Here is a 23,331-nt window from a genome sequence, read left to right as displayed (position 1 = left end):
GGATGTGATCACGGACATGACGAGGAGTCTCGAAATGGTCGAGACGTAAAGATTGATATATTGGAAGCCTATGTTTGGATATCGGAAGTGTTCCGGGTGAAATCGGGATTTTACCGGAGTACCGGGAGGTTACCGGAACCCCCCGGGAGCCATATGGGCCTTAATGGGCTTTAGTGGAAAGGAGAAAGGGGATGCCCAAGGTGGCTGCGCACCTTCCCCCTCCCCTAGTCCTATTAGGACTAGGAGAAGGTGGCCGGCCCCCCTCTCCCTCTTTCCCCCTCGGGGAATCCTAGTCCAACTAGGATTGGAGGGGGGAGTCCTACTCCCGGAAGGAGTAGGACTCCTCCTGCGCCCTCCTCCTGGCCGGCGCCCCCCTCCCCCTTGGCTCCTTTATATACTGAGGCAGAGGCACCCCAGAAACACACAAGTTGATCCACGTGATCTATTCCTTAGCCGTGTGCGGTGCCCCCAGCCACCATAGTCCTCGATAATACTGTAGCGGAGTTTAGGCGAAGCCCTGCTGCTGTAGTGCATCAAGATCGTCACCACGCCGTCGTGCTGACGGAACTCTTCCCCGACACTTTGCTGGATCAGAATCCGGGGATCGTCATCGAGCTGAACGTGTGCTCGAACTCGGAGGTGTCGTAGTTTCGGTGCTTGATCGGTTGGATCGTGAAGACGTACGACTACTTCCTCTACGTTGCGTCAACGCTTCCGCAGTCGGTCTGCGTGGGTACGTAGAAAACACTCTCCCCTCTCGTTGCTATGCATCACATGATCTTGCGTGTGCGTAGGAATTTTTTTGAAATTACTACGAAACCCAACAGTGGCATCCGAGCCTAGGTTATTTATGTTGATGTTATATGCACGAGTAGAACACAAGTGAGTTGTGGGCGATATAAGTCATACTGCCTACCAGCATGTCATACTTTGGTTCGGCGGTATTGTTGGACGAGACGACCTGGACCAACCTTACGCGTACGCTTACGCGAGACCGGTTCCCCCGACGTGCTTTGCACACAGGTGGCTTGCGGGCGACTGTCTCTCCAACTTTAGTTGAGCCAAGTATGGCTACGCCCGGTCCTTGCGAAGGTTAAAACGGAGTCTATTTGACAAACTATCGTTGTGGTTTGGATGCGTAGGTGAGATTGGTTCTTCCTTAAGCCCGTAGCAGCCACGTAAAACTTGCAACAACAAAGTAGAGGACGTCTAACTTGTTTTTGTAGGGCATGTTGTGATGTGATATGGTCAAGGCATGATGCTGAATTTTATTGTATGAGATGATCATGTTTTGTAACCGAGTTATCGGCAATTGGCAGGAGCCATATGGTTGTCGCTTTATTGTATGCAACGAAATCGCGATGTAATGCTTTACTTTATTACTAAGCGGTAGTGATAGTCGTGGAAGCATAAGATTGGCGAGACGACAACGATGCTACGATGGAGATCAAGGTGTCGCGCCGGTGACGATGGTGATCATAACGGTGCTTCGGAGATGGAGATCACAAGCACAAGATGATGATGGCCATATCATATCACTTATATTGATTGCATGTGATGTTTATCCTTTTATGCATCTTATCTTGCTTTGATTGACGGTAGCATTATAAGATGATCTCTCACTAAATTATCAAGATGTGTTCTCCCTGAGTATGCACCGTTGCCAAAGTTCGTCGTGCCCAGACACCACGTGATGATCGGGTGTGATAAGCTCTACGTCCATCTACAACGGGTGCAAGCCAGTTTTGCACACGCAGAATACTCAGGTTAAACTTGACGAGCCTAGCATATGCAGATATGGCCTTGGAACACGGAGACCGAAAGGTCGAGCGTGAATCATATAGTAGATATGATCAACATAACGATGTTCACCATTGAAAACTACTCCATCTCACGTGATGATCGGTTATGGTTTAGTTGATTTGGATCACGTAATCACTTAGAAGATTAGAGGGATGTCTATCTAAGTGGGAGTTCTTAAGTAATTTGATTAATTGAACTTAAACTTATCATGAACTTAGTACCTGATAGTATCTTGCTTGTTTATGTTGATTGTAGATAGATGTCTCGTGCTGTTGTTCCGTTGAATTTTAATGCGTTCCTTGAGAAAGCAAAGTTGAAAGATAATGGTAGCAATTACACGGACTGGGTCCGTAACTTGAGGATTATCCTCATTGCTGCACAGAAGAATTACGTCCTGGAAGCACCGCTGGGTGCCAGGCCTGCTGCTGGAGCAACACCAGATGTTATGAACGTCTGGCAGAGCAAAGCTGATGACTACTCGATAGTTCAGTGTGCCATGCTTTACGGCTTAGAATCGAGACTTCAACGACGTTTTGAACGTCATGGAGCATATGAGATGTTCCAGGAGTTGAAGTTAATATTTCAAGCAAATGCCCGGATTGAGAGATATGAAGTCTCCAATAAGTTCTATAGCTGCAAGATGGAGGAGAACAGTTCTGTCAGTGAGCATATACTCAAAATGTCTGGGTATAATAATCACTTGATTCAGATGGGAGTTAATCTTCCAGATGATTGCGTCATTGACAGAATTCTCCAATCACTGCCACCAAGCTACAAGAGCTTCGTGATGAACTATAATATTCAAGGGATGAACAAGACTATTCCCGAGCTCTTCGCGATGCTGAAAGCTGCGGAGGTAGAAATCAAGAAGGAGCATCAAGTGTTGATGGTTAACAAGACCACTATTTTCAAGAAAAGGGGCAAAGGGAAGAAGAAGGGGAACTTCAAGAAGAACGGCAAACAAGTTGCTGCTCAGGAGAAGAAACCCAAGTCTAGACCTAAGCCTGAAACTGAGTGCTTCTACTGCAAGCAGACTGGTCACTGGAAGCGGAACTGCCCCAAGTATTTGGCGGATAAAAAGGATGGCAAGGTGAACAAAGGTATATGTGATATACATTTTATTGATGTGTACCTTACTAGAGCTCACAGTAGCACCTGGGTATTTGATACTGGTTCTGTTGCTAATATTTGCAACTCGAAACAGGGACTACGGAATAAGCGGGCACTAGCAAAGGACGAGGTGACGATGCGCGTGGGAAACGGTTCCAAAGTCGATGTGATCGCGGTCGGCAAGCTACCTCTACATCTACCTTCGGGATTAATATTAGACCTAAATAATTGTTATTTGGTGCCAGCGTTGAGCATGAACATTATATCTGGATCTTGTTTAATGCGAGATAGTTATTCATTTAAATCAGAGAATAATGGTTGTTCTATTTATATGAGTAATATCTTTTATGGTCATGCACCTTTGAAGAATGGTTTATTTTTGATGAATCTCGATAGTAGTGATACGCATATTCATAATGTTGAAGCCAAAAGATGCAGAGTTGATAATGAAAGTGCAACTTATTTGTGGCACTGTCGTTTAGGTCATATCGGTGTAAAGCGCATGAAGAAACTCCATACTGATGGACTTTTGGAACCACTTGATTATGAATCACTTGGTACTTGCGAACCGTGCCTCTTGGGCAAGATGACTAAAACACCGTTCTCCGGTACTATGGAGAGAGCAACAGACTTGTTGGAAATCATACATACCGATGTATGTGGTCCGATGAATATTGAGGCTCGTGGCGGATATCGTTATTTTCTCACCTTCACAGATGACATAAGCAGATATGGGTATATCTACTTAATGAAACATAAGTCTGAAACATTTGCAAAGTTCAAAGAATTTCAGAGTGAAGTGGAAAATCATCGTAACAAGAAAATAAAGTTTCTACGATCTGATCGTGGAGGAGAATATTTGAGTTACGAGTTTGGTGTACATTTGAAAAATTGTGGAATAGTTTCGCAACTCACGCCACCCGGAACACCACAGCGTAATGGTGTGTCCGAACGTCGTAATCGTACTTTACTAGATATGGTGCGATCTATGATGTCTCTTACTGATTTACCGCTATCGTTTTGGGGTTATGCTTTAGAGACGGCCGCATTCACGTTAAATAGGGCACCATCAAAATCCGTTGAGACGACACCTTATGAACTGTGGTTTGGCAAGAAACCAAAGTTGTCGTTTCTTAAAGTTTGGGGCTGCGATGCTTATGTGAAAAAGCTTCAACCTGATAAGCTCGAACCCAAATCGGAGAAATGTGTCTTCATAGGATACCCAAAGGAGACTGTTGGGTACACCTTCTATCACAGATCCGAAGGCAAGACATTCGTTGCTAAGAATGGATCCTTTCTAGAGAAGGAGTTTCTCTCGAAAGAAGTGAGTGGGAGGAAAGTAGAACTTGACGAGGTAACTTTACCTGCTCCCTTATTGGAAAATAGTACATCACAGAAAACTGTTTCTGTGACATCTATACCAATTAGTGAGGAAGCTAATGATGTTGATCATGAAACTTCAGGTCAAGATACTACTGAACCTCGTAGATCGACCAGAGCAAGATCTGCACCAAAGTGGTACGGTAATCCTATTCTGGAAGTCATGCTGCTAGATCATGATGAACCTACAAACTATGAAGAAGCGATGGTGAGCCCAGATTCCGCAAAGTGGCTTGAAGCCATGAAATCTGAGATGGGATCCATGTATGAGAACAAAGTATGGACTTTGGTTGACTTGCCTGATGATCGGCAAGCGATTGAGAATAAATGGATCTTCAAGAAGAAGACTGACGCTGATGGTAATGTTACTGTCTACAAAGCTCGACTTGTCGCAAAAGGTTTTCGACAAGTTCAAGGGGTTGACTATGATGAGACCTTCTCACCCGTAGCGATGCTTAAGTCTGTCCGAATCATGTTAGCAATTGCCGCATTTTATGATTATGAAATTTGGCAGATGGATGTCAAAACTGCATTCCTGAATGGATTTCTAGAAGAAGAGTTGTATATGATGCAACCGGAAGGTTTTGTCGATCCAAAGGGAGCTAACAAAGTGTGCAAGCTCCAGCGATCCATTTATGGATTGGTGCAAGCCTCCCGGAGTTGGAATAAACGTTTTGATAGTGTGATCAAAGCATTTGGTTTTATACAGACTTTCGGAGAAGCCTGTATTTACAAGAAAGTGAGTGGGAGCTCTGTAGCATTTCTGATATTATATGTGGATGACATATTGCTGATTGGAAATGATATAGAATTTCTGGATAGCATAAAGGGATACTTGAATAAGAGTTTTTCAATGAAAGACCTCGGTGAAGCTGCTTACATATTAGGCATTAAGATCTATAGAGATAGATCAAGACGCTTAATTGGACTTTCACAAAGCACATACCTTGACAAGATTTTGAAGAAGTTCAAAATGGATCAAGCAAAGAAAGGGTTCTTGCCTGTGTTACAAGGTGTGAAGTTGAGTCAGACTCAATGCCCGACCACTGCAGAAGATAGAGAGAAAATGAAAGATGTTCCCTATGCTTCAGCCATAGGCTCTATCATGTATGCAATGCTGTGTACCAGACCTGATGTGTGCCTTGCTATAAGTTTAGTAGGGAGGTACCAAAGTAATCCAGGAGTGGATCACTGGACAGCGGTCAAGAACATCCTGAAATACCTGAAAAGGACTAAGGATATGTTTCTCGCATATGGAGGTGACAAAGAGCTCACCGTAAAAGGTTACGTTGATGCAATCTTTGACATTGATCCGGACGATTCTAAATCGCAAACCGGATACGTGTTTACATTAAACGGTGGAGCTGTCAGTTGGTGCTGTTCTAAACAAAGTGTCGTAGCGGGATCTACATGTGAAGCGGAGTACATAGCTGCTTCGGAAGCAGCAAACGAAGGAGTTTGGATGAAGGAGTTCATATCCGATCTAGGTGTCATACCTAGTGCATCGGGTCCAATGAAAATCTTTTGTGACAATACTGGTGCAATTGCCTTGGCAAAGGAAACCAGATTTCACAAAAGGACCTAGCACATCAAGAGACGCTTCAATTCCATCCGGGATCTAGTCCAGGTGGGAGACATAGAGATTTGCAAGATACATACGGATCTGAATGTTGCAGACCCGTTGACTAAGCCTCTTCCACGAGCAAAACATGATCAGCACCAAAGCTCCATGGGTGTTAGAATCATTACAGTGTAATCTAGATTATTGACTCTAGTGCAAGTGGGAGACTGAAGGAAATATGCCCTAGAGGCAATAATAAAGTTATTATTTATTTCCTTATATCATGATAAATGTTTATTATTCATGCTAGAATTGTATTAACCGGAAACATAATACATGTGTGAATACATAGACAAACAGAGTGTCACTAGTATGCCTCTACTTGACTAGCTCGTTAATCAAAGATGGTTATGTTTCCTAACCATGAACAAAGAGTTGTTATTTGATTAACGAGGTCACATCATTAGTTGAATGATCTGATTGACATGACCCATTCCATTAGCTTAGCACCCGATCGTTTAGTATGTTGCTATTGCTTTCTTCATGACTTATACATGTTCCTATAACTATGAGATTATGCAACTCCCGGTTTACCGGAGGAACATTTTGGGTACTACCAAACGTCACAACGTAACTGGGTGATTATAAAGAAGTACTACAGGTGTCTCCAAAGGTACATGTTGGGTTGGCGTATTTCGAGATTAGGTTTTGTCACTCCGATTATCGGAGAGGTATCTCTGGGCCCTCTCGGTAATGCACATCACTTAAGCCTTGCAAGCATTGCAACTAAATGAGTTAGTTGCGGGATGATGTATTACAGAACGAGTAAAGAGACTTGCCAGCAACGAGATTGAACTAGGTATTGGAATACCGACGATCGAATCTCAGGCAAGTAACATACCGATGAAAAGGGAACAAACGTATGTTGTTATGCGGTCCTGGACGATAAAGGATCTTCGTTGAATATGTAGGAGCCAATATGGGCATTCCAGGTCCCGCTATTGGTTATTGACCGGAGACGTGTCTCGGTCATGTCTACATTGTTCTCGAACCCGTAGGGTCCGCACGCTTAAGGTTACGATGACAGTTATATATGAGTTTATATGATGTACCGAAGGTTGTTGGTCCCGATGTGATCACGGACATGACGAGGAGTCTCGAAATGGTCGAGACATAAAGATTGATATATTGGAAGCCTATGTTTGGATATCGGAAGTGTTCCGGGTGAAATCGGGATTTTACCGGAGTACCGGGAGGTTACCGGAACCCCCCGGGAGCCATATGGGCCTTAATGGGCTTTAGTGGAAAGGAGAAATGGGCTGCCCAAGGTGGCTGCGCACCTTCCCCCTCCCCTAGTCCTATTAGGACTAGGAGAAGGTGGCCGGCCCCCCTCTCCCTCTTTCCCCCTCGGGGAATCCTAGTCCAACTAGGATTGGGGGGGGGGGAGTCCTACTCCCGGAAGGAGTAGGACTCCTCCTGCGCCCTCCTCCTGGTCGGCGCCCCCCTCCCCCTTGGCTCCTTTATATACTGAGGCAGAGGCACCCCAGAAACACACAAGTTGATCCACGTGATCTATTCCTTAGCCGTGTGCGGTGCCCCCAGCCACCATAGTCCTCGATAATACTGTAGCGGAGTTTAGGCGAAGCCCTGCTGCTGTAGTGCATCAAGATCGTCACCACCCCGTCGTGCTGACAGAACTCTTCCCCGACACTTTGCTGGATCGGAATCCGGGGATCATCATCGAGCCGGACGTGTGCTCGAACTCGGAGGTGCCGTAGTTTCGGTGCTTGATCGGTTGGATCGTGAAGACGTACGACTACTTCCTCTACGTTGCGTCAACGCTTCCGCAGTCGGTCTGCGTGGGTACGTAGACAACACTCTCCCCTCTCGTTGCTTTGCATCACATGATCTTGCGTGTGCGTAGGAAATTTTTTGAAATTACTACGAAACCCAACAGTACAGTGACAGGATGAATGTTGGGCTGCTCCGGATGCTTGGGCTGTTGCGCAAAAGGTTCAGTTGCAGTCCCATCAGACATGCCTGCAGTAGAAGACCCCCCTGGTACACTGAAAGTGATGCCTTCACCTTCGGCTCTCTGTCCATGAATGCTGCACTCAGCTTTGTGTGCCTCAGACAACATTAGGCCCATTCTCTTGCAGTACATGCCTTGCAAGACCCTCCCAAATGAGCTGAATGCAACATTAAGTTCTCTGGCATGGAGCTCTTTGTGCTTATTAAATATGACTTGCATCTGTGGGGGCAACTACGATGCATGGAAACAATGGCATTAGATTGGTATGGAAAGTAGTTTGTAACATGCCAGTGAAATGAAGATGCAAAAAATATGAAAAAGGAAAAAGGAAAAAAAATGAGTTGCGAGAAAAAAACCACCTCTAACTCCTTGATTGTTGGCAATGCATGGAGCCACTCCTCCAAAGAGCCGCACACGTCGTCCCCACTCTCCATGTTAGATGGAGGCGGCTCATGCACATGCTCTGCGCTCCCATTGGTACCCCCTGTGCCAGCGTGAGGTGGGCTTTGAGAACCCGCATCTGCTCCCACATGTACATTTTCTTGCATGTGGGAGCTCTCATGAACATCTGGAGTGTGTGTTGTGCCCCCAACAGCACCCCCTTGGTCGCTGATTTCCGGCAATTCCTCTGTGACATGTTCACTGGCAACTCCTTGGTGATGCTGATCTATATATGACATGAACTCAACTACTGCATACGGTGTACTGGTCCTGAACTGCATTACAAAGATGAGAAAATAGTTAAGAATTGCAACAGACGAATGTCTTCTATATAAAAATAAAAAAAAGCAAAGTCTTTCAGTTTCAATCACTTACTGGACGCTTCCCAAACCCATCATCCAGGGTGTCCACTGCGACAACAGCATAAAAGTCCCTTTCATGAACAAAACAAGCTCTAGGAAGCGAGTAGTTGATGGTGTGATCAACTAAGCATCCTCTTGGCACATCAAGATGGTCCATGTAAATTATCTGCAAAAAAGACACAAAAAAGAAAAGAAAACATCAGCGCCTCAAGAAAAAGATTTGTTGTTGCGGATAAAAGGAGTGGGATGTTACAGGAATCAAAGGGGGTGTACCGGAAGCATTGGTATACATCCACCGATGAGAAATTTCCCTCTACCCTCATTCCTCTTATCTTGGTATTTTTTAACTTCTCTCATCACATCACACAGGATATGCTCATCCCACTCGAACTCATGGACCATACTCATATCTCGTAGGGTGTAAAGATAATCTAGGGGGACCATGTTTCTTGTCCCAGGAGCTAGGACCAAAGAGAGGCACAGTAATACCCATGACCTCTCGATGGTGTCATCACCATCTGCTTTTGATAAGACGGAAACTGCGGTGGCTATCGGAGCCCTATCCCCGCCGCCCAGATAAACTTCATGGAAATCAGCTTTGCCCCTCTTCCCAAACTCTATCGGTCTGCTACCAGATGGTACATTGAATATCTTCTTAACCATGTCTTTTGAAAAGTGGATCTGCTTGTGGTCATTAATCCTGCAATTCACAAAAAAAATCAGTAGATGTTGCGAGAATAAAGAAAACAAAAGGTGTTATGCAACAGAAAAGAAATACAAAAAAGCGAAGATTACATACTTCAGCACACGATTCTTAGGGTCAATGTTCATAACAATGAAATCAAGAAGCTCTTCAGGAGGAGGGACCAAAGGAGATATAAACAGCAAATCCCCGAAGCTGGACTTGCTTATTACATCTCTCTTTTCCCCTTTGATTTCATTGGCTATTTCACGCAGCCGCTTTGCCGACCAACGAGTTTGGAAGATAGGCATGCTGCAAAAGAAGGTTTGAAAGAACATTAGCTAATCCAACTAATTTCAGATAAACATGAGCTAAAAATTCATGGAAATGTATTGGAACAGTAGCTAAAATTTCAGAGAAAAGATATATGTAGTTTCACAAGCAAAAATTGAGTTCCCTGTGCTATAAGCTAGCAGTACAAACATTCCTGTAGTTTCACAAACATAAGCTACAGACATAACCTACTAACTAGTTTCAGAAACGTAAGTTTCTCTAAAAAATAGCTACTATTTCTGAAATTACATATATGTTTCTCTGAAACTACAAACTGGATAACTGCATTAGCTATAGAAGATTTGAACTAAATAGAAATTACATATATGTTCCTCTGAAAAAACAAAATGGATAACTGCATGAGTATTGAAACAGTAGCTTCAGAAAAATGAAACAAGGGGATCCTATAGAAATTGCACGCTCCAGAAATTCAGAAACACACCTATGAGTTTTCACAACTATGCGAGTTGGCTGCTTTGAGTTTCAGTCCAACGAAGGGCTGTTAATCATGCATTTCGCGAAAATGCAATGGTTTCCGCAACTAGTTGATCAGGCTCTGAATTCTGTTTTAGACGCTTTTTGTTCTAATGTTAGTGTTAACTGAATTTAAGCTTCAAAAGGGGTGTCTGAATTCTGCAACAAGTTGGTGGCTCTGATTTCTGTTTTAGAAGTTTCAGTCCAGCTTGAAAGGGTTGTCTGAATTTAAGCTTGAGAGATGTTATAGTCAGCTCGCTTGTTGGTCAGCTGCATTATTTGACTAGGTGAGAGCACGTCTGCTAATTTGTAGCAGCAATAAACTGAACTAACATTTCAGCAACCTAAAACACACATATCCAATGCAAAACCATACGTATGTTCTATAATTTTGACACTGTTTCGTTCCTTCGGGAAAATGCATGCTCAAGCAATCAAACAGGGAACACAAAATCAATTAGTGCAAGTTGGGCCCGACAGCGAGCAGTAATAGATCATGGCGGAAATGCATCACGCGGTGGGCGGGACGAACAGCAGCCTGGGTGGAGCCGATGAGATGGGAACATCTTGTTCGGGGGGAGGGGGAGGGTTGCCCGATCCATACCTGTCAGCCACCGCCGAACCCGTCATCGTCGTCGCCACCGCGGAGGATCTGCGCCGCCGCCCCCGCCCAACGCCCTGCGCTGCCGCCGCCGCCGCCCAACGCCCCGCGCTGCCCGCAGCCACCCGCCGCCGCCGCCCAACGCCCTGCGCCACCCCATGCCGCTGCCCTCCCCTCACGAATCCAGCCGCGTACCCTAGCCCTCTCAGTCGATAGAGATGGTCAGTTGATAGAGTCGATGAAGAGATGGTCAGTTGCAAGAATAACTATACTGAAACAATGACTCTGTTTCAGAAACGCACGCGCGTCACGCGGAAGCGGCGAGGTTGTCGTCCATCCGATCAACAAACGATCCGACGGACGCGGAGCCGGCGGATGCGGCGCAAGTGATCGGTCGGGTGAAGGAGAGCTTTTCCCATAAAAGAAAGGAACAAAACAGAGAAATAAAATTATAAAACAACTGATCACAAAAAATGGAAAGCAGAAAAGAAATAAACAAAAAAGGCATAAAATTGCTGAAAAATAGAAAACCAGATGAAACAACGTATATAAGACTCAAGGGAAAAGTCGACTGGAGTCCGTACCACCTCACAAGTGTATTTCTCGAATACGCACGAGCGTGCGTATTATATTATAAAGAAGGAGTGGGTGAGGAACCCAAATCCACATATGAAGGTTTACATCATGGCCTAAGCATGCCACATCCGCGCCTCCTCGTCGAGGAAGGTCCTAAGCTTACAAAACTACTCACGTCGCGCCCACCTAGCTAGCTCTGCAGCAACGCCGTTCCAGTCCCCCTTGAGCAAGCCCGCCGTGCACCAAGCGTTACCTTCTTCCACAATTTGCATGATTAGCCCAGATAGCGAGGGCGCAGCACCATTGAAGACGATTGCATTACGGTGTTTCCACATCTCCCAAAGAACCAGGGTGATGAGGACGCGCATGTTCTTTGGTTTGTCCGCGCACCACTCCACCAAAGTTTCATGCCCCTCCGGAGTCCAAGCTGGCATGCCAATCGTAGTGCAAAGCGTCCTCCAGATCGTCCGCGCAAAGACACACGTTAGCTCGATGTGATCCAAGCTCTCTTCTTGCTGGTCGCAGAACGGGCAGGCTTCCGGGTGTGGTAAGCCGCGTCGGGCTAGACGATCCGCTGTCCAGCAACGGTTCTTCATTGCGAGCCAGAGGAAGAAGCGACGGCGTAGTGGTGCCTTGGACTTACGTGAATTGGGCTGTAGTAGACACCTCGCGTCCAGCAAACCTTGCCGCATAGGCTGACTTGGCAGAGAACATGCCATTGCTCTCCCAGGCCCAAGATATGGTATCCGGCACTCCCTCCTGCAGGTTAAACTCCTGGATCCGATGCCATAAGCGAAAATACTGTCCGAGAGCATCCACCCCTAGGTCCGGCCTTATATCCATAGCCCAGGCTCCTGTGTCGATCGCATCCCTGAGAGAACGAGTCTTCCGCTTGCGCGGGGGAACCGCTGCATATATCATCGGCGCAAGCTCCTGAAGGCAGAAACCCTCAAGCCATCGATCTTCCCAGAAAAGGGTACGGTTTCCATCCCCTACTGATATCTTCGTCGCAGCCTGACAGAGAGCCATAGATTCCTTGGGGACTTTGATGTTGAATTCACTCCACGGTCTGTGGTGATCCACACGTTGTAGCCAGGGCCAGCGCGCCTGCAGGGCCACGTTCAGCCATGCGAGGTCTGGGATACCTAGGCCGCCCGTCCACTTAGGAGTGCAAACCGTTGCCCAAGCAACCGAACAGTTTCCGCCATTCGCCTGGCTCTTACCGCACCATAGAAAGCCTCTGATGATCTTGTTGATGGCATGGATGGTCTTCTTCGGAAGGGCAAGCGCAAGCATTGCGTGAATTGGAATAGAGCATAGGACCGAGAGGACGCGAGTGAGCCTGCCGCTCTTAGGCAGTGTAGCAGCTTTCCACTTGGGCAGGCATTGTGCAATACGTTTCACCAGACCATGAAGCTGAGTGGCGGATGGCTTGCGCAGGCATAACGGCAATCCAAGGTATTTACAAGGAAAATCCCCCAGCTCACAGCCCAGGACAGCCGCGGTGAGCGCTTTTTCTTCATCAGAGTAGCGGATGGGAATTGCTTCGGTTTTGTTGAAGTTCACTTGAAGGACACAAGCTGTCCCGAATAGACGCAGGATATGCGAGCAGGCCTGAAGGTCGTTGTCCGTCGGCTTGACGAAGACAATTACATCGTTGGCAAAGAGGGAGATCCGCTGCCGCAACCCATGACTTGCAAGCGGCGACAACACATCCATCTCCACCGCGGTTCTGAACAGATGATGGAGCGGCTCCATAAGGAGGACGAAGAGCATTGGGGATAGAGGCCCACCTTACCGAAGACCCTTGCAATTGAAAACTGGAGCTCCGGGAACGCCATTAACCATGATTCGAGTGGAAGAAGTAGCAAGTAAGCCCGTGATCCACTCTAGCCATCTATTTCCAAAACCCATCGCACGGAGGACTTCGATCAGAAAAGGCCATTGTACCGTGTCAAAAGCCTTGGAGATATCCAATTTGAGCATGACTGCCGGCTGCTGGAGCGCGTGGAGCCTTCTTGCCGTGCTCTGGACCAACATGAAGTTGTCGTGCAGCGCTCTTCCTTTGATAAAAGCGCTCTGGTGAATTCCAACAAGGTGTGGCATTTCCTCCGCAAGTCTGCAAGCCAGCGTTTTGTCGAAGATCTTGGCAATTCCATGCATAAGGCTGACTGGTCTGTACTGTGAGAGCTCGTCTGCGCCTGGTTTCTTCGGCAAAAGGGTGACCAAAGCTTTGTTGAGTGGTGCCAAGCCTCTAGTGTCCCCATTGTAAAACAATGAGAAAGCCCTCATGATATCCTCATGAAAGCCCTCATGACCACCTCACAAGTGTAGTGGGCGATTTGTACCGTTTAGCTACTGTTCATCACAACCAGCAACAACAAAAAAGCAGGCTAGGGTCTCTCAAATGAAATCACTGATTTCACTGTAAATTATCAAATGAAAAGTAAAGTGTGGGTTATAAGATCCGATTTCTCGTAAAACCACTGACTTCACCGTAAATTAGTTCCGTCCGTGATAATGCCCGTGCCATAACGTACGCACAGACAAGTGGCAAGTAACTTAGCTAGGAGTGGCTGGAAGCAACAAAGTGCGCACTGTCCAGGGCCACTATCAGCCCCTGAGACGGGCCAGGTCAGCGGTCATCGCGGCATGGAAATTCCACGAGCCGGACAAGCTCTCTATGTCGCCATGCATGCCCTCCCAGCGATGGAGCGCGACCTGTACCGGCACCGGCACGTCGACGACCCGGACGCAACGCAACGCGTGTACGATGGGTATGGCCGGACTGGATGGCGACACTCGTTCAACCGGTTTCCACAGGCCAATACACATTCTTTTTTGTTTGAAAAGGGACAGGCCAATACACATACAGGTGCTATGGCAATTGGTGGAAAATGGAAACCGATTGTGTTCAAAAAAAACAAGGGAAATGGAAACCGATAAGAAACTGCGAATGGTGGACCGGATCGGGAGCGAACGTGTATTATTGCGCCAAACTTCCCGATAGTGCTGAGATTTTTTTGGGTATATAAGAGACGAGTTTGCTTGGTACATTCATGCAAATAAGGTGATAGTACCGCACAAGACACCTCAAGATACACAGAGATAGGCGAGGAGGATGGCGCAGCAAGGTGTTGCTTCCATACTTGCCGTGGCCCTGGTCCTTGTTGCCTTTGCATCATTTCCCGCAGGTAATATGCTTACTTAGACGTGTGTACGCATGTATATCAACATATTTTGTTGGAATCGTTCATACAAAATTAGCACACAATATTTTTGTATGCAATATTGCATGAAAGAGTGCATTAATTAAGCATTAATCGCTTCATTTGTATTTGGGCGGTGATTACATGCTGCACATAAGTAACAAATCTAACTCATTAGCTCTTGCTGCACATTAATATTTTCCAGTGCACTCCATCGGCGTCTGCAACGGCGTGATCGGCAACAACCTGCCGGCGCCGAGCGACGTCGTGAAGCTCTACCAAACCAAGGGCATCGATGCCATGCGGATCTACGCGCCGGAGAGCAACGTCCTCAAGGCGCTCAGCGGCACGGGCATCAGCCTCCTCATGGACGTCGGCAACGGCGCGCTAACCAGCCTCGCAAACGACCCCTCCGCCGCGCCCGCCTGGGTCAAGGCCAACGTGCAGCCCTTCCCGGGCGTCTCCTTCCGCTACATCGCCGTCGGCAACGAGGTCACGGACAGCGCCGGCCAGAAGACCATCCTCCCGGCCATGAAGAACATACAAACGGCGCTCGCGGCCGCCGGCCTCAGCGGCAGCATCAAGGTGTCGACTTCTCTGCGGTTCGACGTGGTCAATAACACCTCCCCGCCCTCCAACGGCGTGTTCGCGGACACATCATTCATGGGGCCGATCCTGGACTTCCTGGCGAGCACCGGCGCACCGCTGCTGGTCAACGTGTACCCCTACTTCGCCTACAAGGGCGACCAGCAGAACATCAAGCTCGACTTCGCCACCTTCGTGCCAGGTAGCACCACCGTGACCGACAACGGGCTGACGTACAGCAACCTGTTCGACGCCATGGTCGACTCCATCTACGCCGCACTGGAGAAAGCCGGCAAGCCCGACGTTAAGGTGGTCATATCCGAGAGCGGGTGGCCGTCGGCCGGTGGGGTCGGGGCGACGGCGCAGAACGCGCGGGCTTACAACCAGGGATTGATCAACCACGTCCGCGGGGGCACGCCGAAGAAGCCCAGCTTGCTGGAGACGTACATTTTCGCCATGTTCAACGAGAACCAGAAGACAGGGGATCCGACGGAGAACAACTTTGGGCTGTTCAATCCGGACAAGTCGCCGGCCTACTCCGTTACTTTCTAAATGCAAAATTCATGCATTTCAGTCAACCACTCGTCTGTCTGTGTTATGTTCTAATTTTTCTTATATCTCCAATAAAACAAGTCACAGAAACGGAAAAAGCTGAGTAAATTGCCCTTTGAGAGAAAAAGCTGAGTAAATTCCACTGTTTTTAATGTCAAATTTTTACCCTCAATAAGGTGAACGTGTGTCAAATTTTGCCCCATCTATTCATTTGCTCTCGCACAATGTGACAGTACGGGCCTACTAGAGTGACACGGCGGACCCATCTTTCTGGGAGAGACTAGTATAAAATATCACATTAGGTGATGAGATCAATGAGATAATTTAAAGAAAAATACAAAACATGTTCAAACATTCTCAAAAAAATTACAGACACATATCAATATTTGATGTACAATCTCAAAAAGTTTCAGCTCCAAATCTGACCTATAAATAGAAGGGAAAAAAAAGACAAAATCAGATGCGAACAGTGTCAAATAATTATTCACCCAAAGATGCCACTATTCACATTCAAATTTGTGTTTTTAAAATCTCTAACTGTACATCGAGTTTTGAGCTGATGTTTTTCGGAGTTGTAGACATACCCCGCAGCTATGTTGTCAAATAATTCAGTTATTGTTGGAATGCCTAAATATGAAATTTTGTGTTTGATCTCATTAATCTCACCTAATGTGAGATACTATACTAGTCTCCCTTGGCCAAACTCGATGGCAGAAAGTGCACATTCCTCTAACTTGTCCAACAACTCTATCACAATGTTACAATTCTGAACTAGCATTCACGGCCCAAGTCTAAGCTACGTTGTGTACATGCTTAAGCTTGCAGCCCAGCAACCCGGTAGTGCCCAGCAAGGGAGTGGGAGAAACACTAACTAATTTTTAACTATTCTCAAAGGAAAAAACTAATTTTTAACTGCCCCTGTTGAGAAAGCGTCTGAACGTAACATCCAGTTGTTAAACCTAAAAACTAGCAAAACGGAATGTGATCTGCGGTTGTACGTGTGACAGATTAACGAAGGCCTTATCAAGCTTAGTAGCTAAAATTGCATTGCATTGATTGTCAGCCCAGTTGAAGGGCCGATTTAGGAATCTCTCGGAGAGCCATGGAGTTAATGGCAATAGCAAAGGCAACCACTTCCACCAAATTGAAGTTTGATGAGGATTTATCGGAGGGCAGAACGCTTTAAAGTTAGGTTAAAATTCCGGAAGACTGTTTAGGGTATGATAATGGTGGAAGATAAAACGATGAGTTCGTTGAGGAAAGATTTTTTATTCGTGTGAGTGCTAGAGCCGTAGACGTTCATGATAGCGAAAGAGAAGGCGGAGACTGAGTGGTCTCGTTGTCGTCCCATCCCCTCCCGCGGCGTCCCCGCGAGGCGACGGGGAGGGCCCTCGATCTCCGCCGCCCCTAGAGACAGCCCCCTCCTCCCACCCCTCGACGCTGCCAAGGGGCGCGGCCTGGCAAAGCCCGACCGGCGGCGGCGGCGGGGCGTCCTCCTCCTCATGCGCAACGGGGCGGCGTGGGCCGGTTCTTTTGGGCCTGGGCATGGTGCTCGCGTAGGGCGCCGCGCGTGTGGTGGCTCGCCGGTGTGGAAGCCAGGCGGGGTTGCAGTTGCGGCGTGAGGGGCTGCGTGGCTGGTGTGCTTGTCTGCACTGCGGCGGCCGGATCTGGCCGACAGCCGGAGCGGGCCGCAGCGACATGGGCCGGGGGCTGCTGTGCTGGATCTCGGCGGTGGTGGCCACGTCTTGGTGGTGCTCTGCACCTGCGGGGACGACAGCAGTAGCTCGTGGCGGTGGTGGTTCCCTTCATGTCCTTGGTCGGCTCATGGGCCGCGACGGGTTGGGATGGGGGTGGTGCGGGCTAGTGGTGGCGACGGCTACGTCATGGCTGTGGTCCAGGTGGTGGCGTGGTGGCTTCCCTTCTCCTTGGTCAGTGCCGACGGCATGCGGGGCTGGTGTGGCTGCGCGCGCGGCAATGACATCTTCTTCCTAGGGTTTGTGCTCGGGCAGGTCAGATCTAGGCCCGAGGTAGATCGGGGCTTGTTCCTCGGGTAGGTGAGGCCGGGCTCAGCCCGGTATGTGCCCGTGAGGAGTGTCTTCACGGGTACGGTGGGCAGTGGTGGTGGTCCTGACGAAGCCTCCCCAACCTACGGATCGTCACCGATGGCCACAGACCGTTGTGCTGGCTCTCCAAGGCCTATACGGCGGCCGTCGGCAGTCTTAGGATCGTGTCCCCACGGTTCACCGGGACTAGCTAGGGATGCAGGTGTTGACGCCTCCTACTGTGGAGGTGTGGACCAGATCCAGAGACTGATGCAGGGCTACGAGTGGAAGCAGGCCTTTTACTCTCCCTACTGTGGTTGGTGTGTCGTGAGGTGGTCGGGCGGCGATGTCCTAGGGCAGGGATGCCAGGGTGGCGGCCCTGGATGGTGGTCCCTCTAGTTGGCTCTCCGGCAGGCCTCAGCGGCGGTGGTGGCTTACCCTTTTGGTCGTGTGGGCAGCAAGGGGTAGCGGTTGGTGGCTCGGGCACATTTCATGTCATTGGCATAGGCATCGTCCAGATCCAGATCTGGGAGTTGAAACTCGACATGCATGGTCTGGCTTCATCGTGATGACACGGGTGAACTGACGAGCGAAAGCTCTATGCTTTGGCGCCGCCGCCGCCGATGCTTAGCAGGCGCCGCTATCTTTTTGAAGACGTCATTGAGGTTCTCTTGTCCATGCCAAGGCTCCGGGTGAAGACCCATGTTCGATTCGAACTCGGCACGGCGACGCTCGGCGCCGTTCTCCCTCTTGAGGGCATTGTCGTGGAGACTAGGTGTGCTAGGGCGTGGTGTGGCGTTGTACTCTGACTTCCCCATGTTCTCATTTGGTAGTGTAGTCGCGCTCCAGCTGTCCCAGGATCAGCTGTGCTAGAGGGCTACCTCTCCACTTTGTATCGTTCGGACGTGCAGTTTGTTTGTTGCTTTATCTATAAAGCGGGGCGCGAGCCTGTTTTGAGAGCCGTAGACGTTCATGATAGCGAAAGTGACGTTTGATATAGTAGACTGGAACTAGCAAGATATAGAAACCAAATCCAAATTAACATTAGTACACTTAACATCACTGCTATCCGAAGCAATCATGGTCCTTCTGAGGCACCAATAGATGGAAGAAATAGAAAATTTTGACATTAGGAGGTAGCAAAGAGGAAGCTTTAAACGTTAAGACATGTTGAAGCTTGGTCTCTTAAAGACAAATAATAACATCACATGAAGGAAGAGTGGATGACTTCCGCAAAGCTTTTGATTCTATTTATTGGGAGGCTCTATCTCAAGTGTTGCGCAAAAGGTTTCCCTCGAAGAGGGTTGGATTGGTTTCATGCCTTAACACCTCTACAAAGTCAGTTGTTCTTCTTATTTTGAAGTCTGCGTCATGGATTCAATGCTGCAGGCGGCTACGCCAGGGAGACCCTCTCTCCCCTTTCTGTTTATCATTGTCGCAAACGTGCTACAACATCTTCTCAATAAGGCTTACGACGAGGGACTCCTGGAGCACCCAATTGTCAATCACCTACCTTGTGTGGTAATTGAAACAACTCTTGTATAACCATACCCTACCCGTTAAGTCATGGGTAGGGTACGTGTATAACCTTGTACCCGCGGATATACCCATACCCTACCCGCTTGTTAACTAATGTTAAGTTGTCGTTAATTAATCATTAGTTTGTCATGTGACTCGGCTACTCCTATTGACTTATGAGTATCTAAATCTAACATTCTTAAAAAGTTGCTTCCCACTTCTATCAATTCTCTTAACATGCACACTGTCCACATCATCATCATGGCACATCATCATCATGCCACATCATCATCCAGTTTGCAAATTCTCTTAACATGCAGCTACTCAACTCAGCCATGCAGCCACATCATCCAAGCGTTTCCAGTCACCCTCTCCCTCCATCAAATAAAAAAACGCTCAAGCCTCTCTTAAGTTTTTCCACCGCCTCACCACATTAATTTCTTCTCCACGCTTAGGTCTTTTTTTCGAAGCTTATCGCACATCTGGTTAGCTTTGTCCCCGAAGCTGGAGGGTTCACAACACATTGCTTCCTTCCTTCTTCATGCTACCAGCCATTATGGCTGCCATTTCAATCTTCCACTATCCCACACGTACAAGATTAACTAATGAGGTAATCAAGCGGTGGACGGCTGGCGGTTCATTACCCTTCCCCGTCCCGTATAAAATGGAAGATTGGAGGCATGAAGAATATTTACAAATTAGAAGAGTGGATGAAAGAAATTTTGTATGTAATGCCATATGCTTTAAGTTGTGGAGGCCAGCCATCCACATCTCTGTGGAACTAAAGATCCTCCCGTTTCTTTTCATTCCTCAGGTGGCACCAAAGTAGCATAACCAAAGCATGTAAGTCTTTTTTGTGAGGTCGCTAAAATGGCAATCGGCCCCTCAGTCCTCCACGTTGTTAGTCAGCAGAGAAGGAGCGAGATCAGCTGAGAAACTACAAAAGCGCAAGGCGAAATCCCAAACTGCGAAGGAACCGAGCAATGGTAGAAGAAAATCACACATTTTTTAATTATTCATTCAGTTACCTCTGTCTCTGTACATTCTTATCAAAAACTGTGAGTGGAACACTTATCAGTATTGAACAAATATAATTCCATGGATGTGAGATAAGCTCTACATACGTTGCTAGATCTATGAATATTTGGCCGACCGTAGTAGGCAGACGCCGAGACGCGTAGCATCATATTTTCATGTTCTTTTAGAAAATTAATACTTTCAGGTATCATGAATACCAAATATGTTATGAATTTCCAGGACTCTGATGTACAGTCATTGTCATATGAAACTGGACCTTAATATTCTTCAACCATCATATGTCAAACAAGTCATCGGAAAATCCCGCAGCAACGCGCGGGGCATTGTCTAGTTTTTATGGTGGCCATGTACTCATCTACCTGTTATTGAGCTGAGATATTGATTTTTTTTCTTCAAATGTGCTATCAATAAGTGCAAAATTATGAACAACTTGTGTACTATATGTTCTACCCGCTGGTTGCCCAATAGTTACGGGTACCCGTCGGATATGGATATAGGTAAAGTTTCATACTCGTGGACACGTGTATAGATAGAATTTTGTATCTATTAACTATACAAATATGGATATAATATTGCTCTACCCTACCCATATCCTACCATTGCCATACAAGAGACAACAAGTAGCTTCGCTAGTGGCGGGAAGCAACAAAGCGCGCACTGTCGAGGCCACCATCAGCCCGGCCGTGAGACGGGCTGGTCAGCGGTCAGCACGCCGTGGAAATTCCACGAGCCAGACAAGCTAGTCATGGCGCGGCTCTCTCTGTATATACATATTGAAGCTATGCAAGGGACCGGCACGGGCACGCCGATGACCCGATCACGAGTCAATCACCGAGACGCGCGTATGATCAATATGGCTGGCAAGCAACCCCGGGCCGGATGGTGACATCCGTTCAACCGGTTTTCCACGGTCCAGCGAACAAGTTGGGCATGCACTTGCGCCGGCGGCCGGTGTCATACAAGTAGCACTTGGCACTTGGCACGTACTACAGTGGGTGCTCTGCTAGTGGTGGAAAATGGAAACGGATAAGAAATAAAGAAGCTCATGGTGGACTCGATCGACCCCGAACGAACGCCCGAACGTGTATTGCGCCAAACTGCTGGACAGTAGTGCTGAGAATTTGCATATAAAGAGACGAGTAGTGTGCCTGGTATACATACACTGCATTCGTTGCATGCAAATACAGCCAGATATCCTAGAGAACAATCCACGATCGATGGCGAAGCAAGGTGTTGCTTCCATGCTTGCAGTGGCGCTGGTCCTTGTCTCCTTGGCAGCATTTCATACAGGTATAATTATTATATCGTATATCTATGATTAAGATGCATCTACATCAACACATTTTGTTATGACTGTACATGGAAAATTATTTAATGCACGATATTTTGCATAAAAGAGTGCAGTGCTCACCGGGCAGCTAACCCCGACGGACATACGAAAGGTTCGCTAGCTCATCCTGATAACTAAACATGTATTCCAGGAACTAGTTTTCTGGTTGATCCTATTCGATCGAGAGATCACATTCTCTACCATGACACGCAACGAAACTGATTTTTTTTCTTGGACTGTTCGATCGTAATAACAGGGGTGCATTCCATCGGCGTCTGCAACGGCGTGATCGGCAACAACCTGCCGGCGCCCAGCGACGTGGTTAAGCTCTACAAATCCAAGGGCATCAACGCCATGCGGATCTACGCGCCAGAGAGCAACGTCCTCAAGGCGCTCAGCGGCACGGGCATCGGACTCCTCATGGACGTCGGCAACGGCGCGCTCCCCGGCCTCGCCAATGACCCTTCCGCCGCGGCCGCCTGGGTCAAGGCCAACGTCCAGCCCTACCCGGGCGTCTCCTTCCGCTACATCGCAGTCGGCAACGAGGTCATGGACAGCGACGGCCAGAAGACCATCCTACCGGCCATGAAGAACCTCCAAGGGGCGCTCGCCGCGGCTGGCCTCGGCGGCCGCGTCAAGGTGTCCACGTCGGTGCGGTTCGACGTGGTCACCGACACCTTCCCGCCCTCCAACGGCGTGTTCGCGGACCTTGACTACATGGGGCCCATCTTGGACTTCCTCGTGAGCACCGGCGCGCCGCTGCTTGTCAACGTGTACCCCTACTTCGCCTACAAGGGCGACCCGCAGAACATCAAGCTCAACTACGCCACCTTCGCGCCGGGCATCACCGTGAACGACGACGGCAACGGTCTGACCTACACCAACCTCTTCGACGCCATGGTCGACTCCATCTACGCCGCGCTGGAGGACGCCGAGACGCCCGGGGTGAAGGTCGTCGTGTCCGAGAGCGGGTGGCCGTCGGCCGGCGGGTTCGGGGCGACGGCGCAGAACGCGCAGGCGTACAACCAGGGGTTGATCAAACATGTCGGCGGGGGCACACCCAAGAGGCCTGGGCCGTTGGAGACGTACATGTTTGCCATGTTCAACGAGAACCAGAAGACAGGGGACCCGACAGAGAACCACTTTGGGCTGTTCAATCCGGACAAGTCGCCGGCCTACTCCATTAGTTTCTGAGCGCGGTAAACGCTGGATATTTTGTGTTTGAAACTTTGAATAAGCTGCCTGGTAATGCAAAATGCATGCATTTCGGTCAACTACTCGTGTGTGTGTGTGTGTGTGTGTGTGTGTGTGTTATGTTCTACCATTTTCAGAAATCTGCAATAAAACAAAGTAAAAGAAGAAAAGAAGAGGATTGATTTCCACTTCTACATCCCATATTTTACTCTCAATTTTGTGTCAATTTTGCCCCATTCTCCTAGTACGGGCCCACCCGGGCCAACTGGACGGTACTTTTAATTTAACTGAGCTGTTTTTTTTTTGGTTATTTCTCTTTGGTTGTTGGATTTTTTACGTGCCAAATATCAACCTATTAAAAATATTTATTAAAAGACTTCAATGTATATTTTAAAAATGATCACAATATATTAAAAAATTGTTCATTATCCATTACAAAGAGGTTCATCATGTTTTTCGCAAAAAAAGAGGTTCATTGTGTTTGAATGTATAAAAAACTAGATTTGTG

At 47.9% G+C, this 23,331-nt stretch overlaps 1 protein-coding gene across 1 annotated transcript; it reads left to right on the top strand.

The window, feature by feature from the left end:
• The first annotated feature begins 14,390 nt into the window (after positions 1-14,390).
• LOC125547223 (glucan endo-1,3-beta-glucosidase 7-like) lies at positions 14,391-23,038 on the top strand. Its single transcript, XM_048711186.1, has 5 exons — positions 14,391-14,549; positions 14,770-15,700; positions 21,342-21,589; positions 21,697-21,741; positions 21,886-23,038. Exons 1-5 carry the CDS (start codon positions 14,477-14,479, stop codon positions 22,821-22,823), a joined length of 2,235 nt encoding a protein of 744 aa, XP_048567143.1. The 5' UTR covers positions 14,391-14,476; the 3' UTR covers positions 22,824-23,038.
• Positions 23,039-23,331: the final 293 nt, after the last annotated feature.

This window comes from Triticum urartu, chromosome 3 (assembly GCF_003073215.2).
Source record: "Triticum urartu cultivar G1812 chromosome 3, Tu2.1, whole genome shotgun sequence".
In the NCBI taxonomy this organism is placed as follows: domain Eukaryota; kingdom Viridiplantae; phylum Streptophyta; class Magnoliopsida; order Poales; family Poaceae; genus Triticum; species Triticum urartu.
This window is presented reverse-complemented; position numbering and strand designations above follow the sequence as displayed.

Bases quoted from the DNA above. Each gene is read 5' to 3' on its own strand.
- LOC125547223 (XM_048711186.1), top strand. From the start codon at position 14,477: ATGGCGCAGCAAGGTGTTGCTTCCATACTTGCCGTGGCCCTGGTCCTT. The intron at 14,550-14,769 runs GTAATATGCTTA...AATATTTTCCAG, and splicing joins CTTTGCATCATTTCCCGCAG to TGCACTCCATCGGCGTCTGC. The intron at 15,701-21,341 runs AATGCAAAATTC...GAAATAAAGAAG, and splicing joins GCCTACTCCGTTACTTTCTA to CTCATGGTGGACTCGATCGA.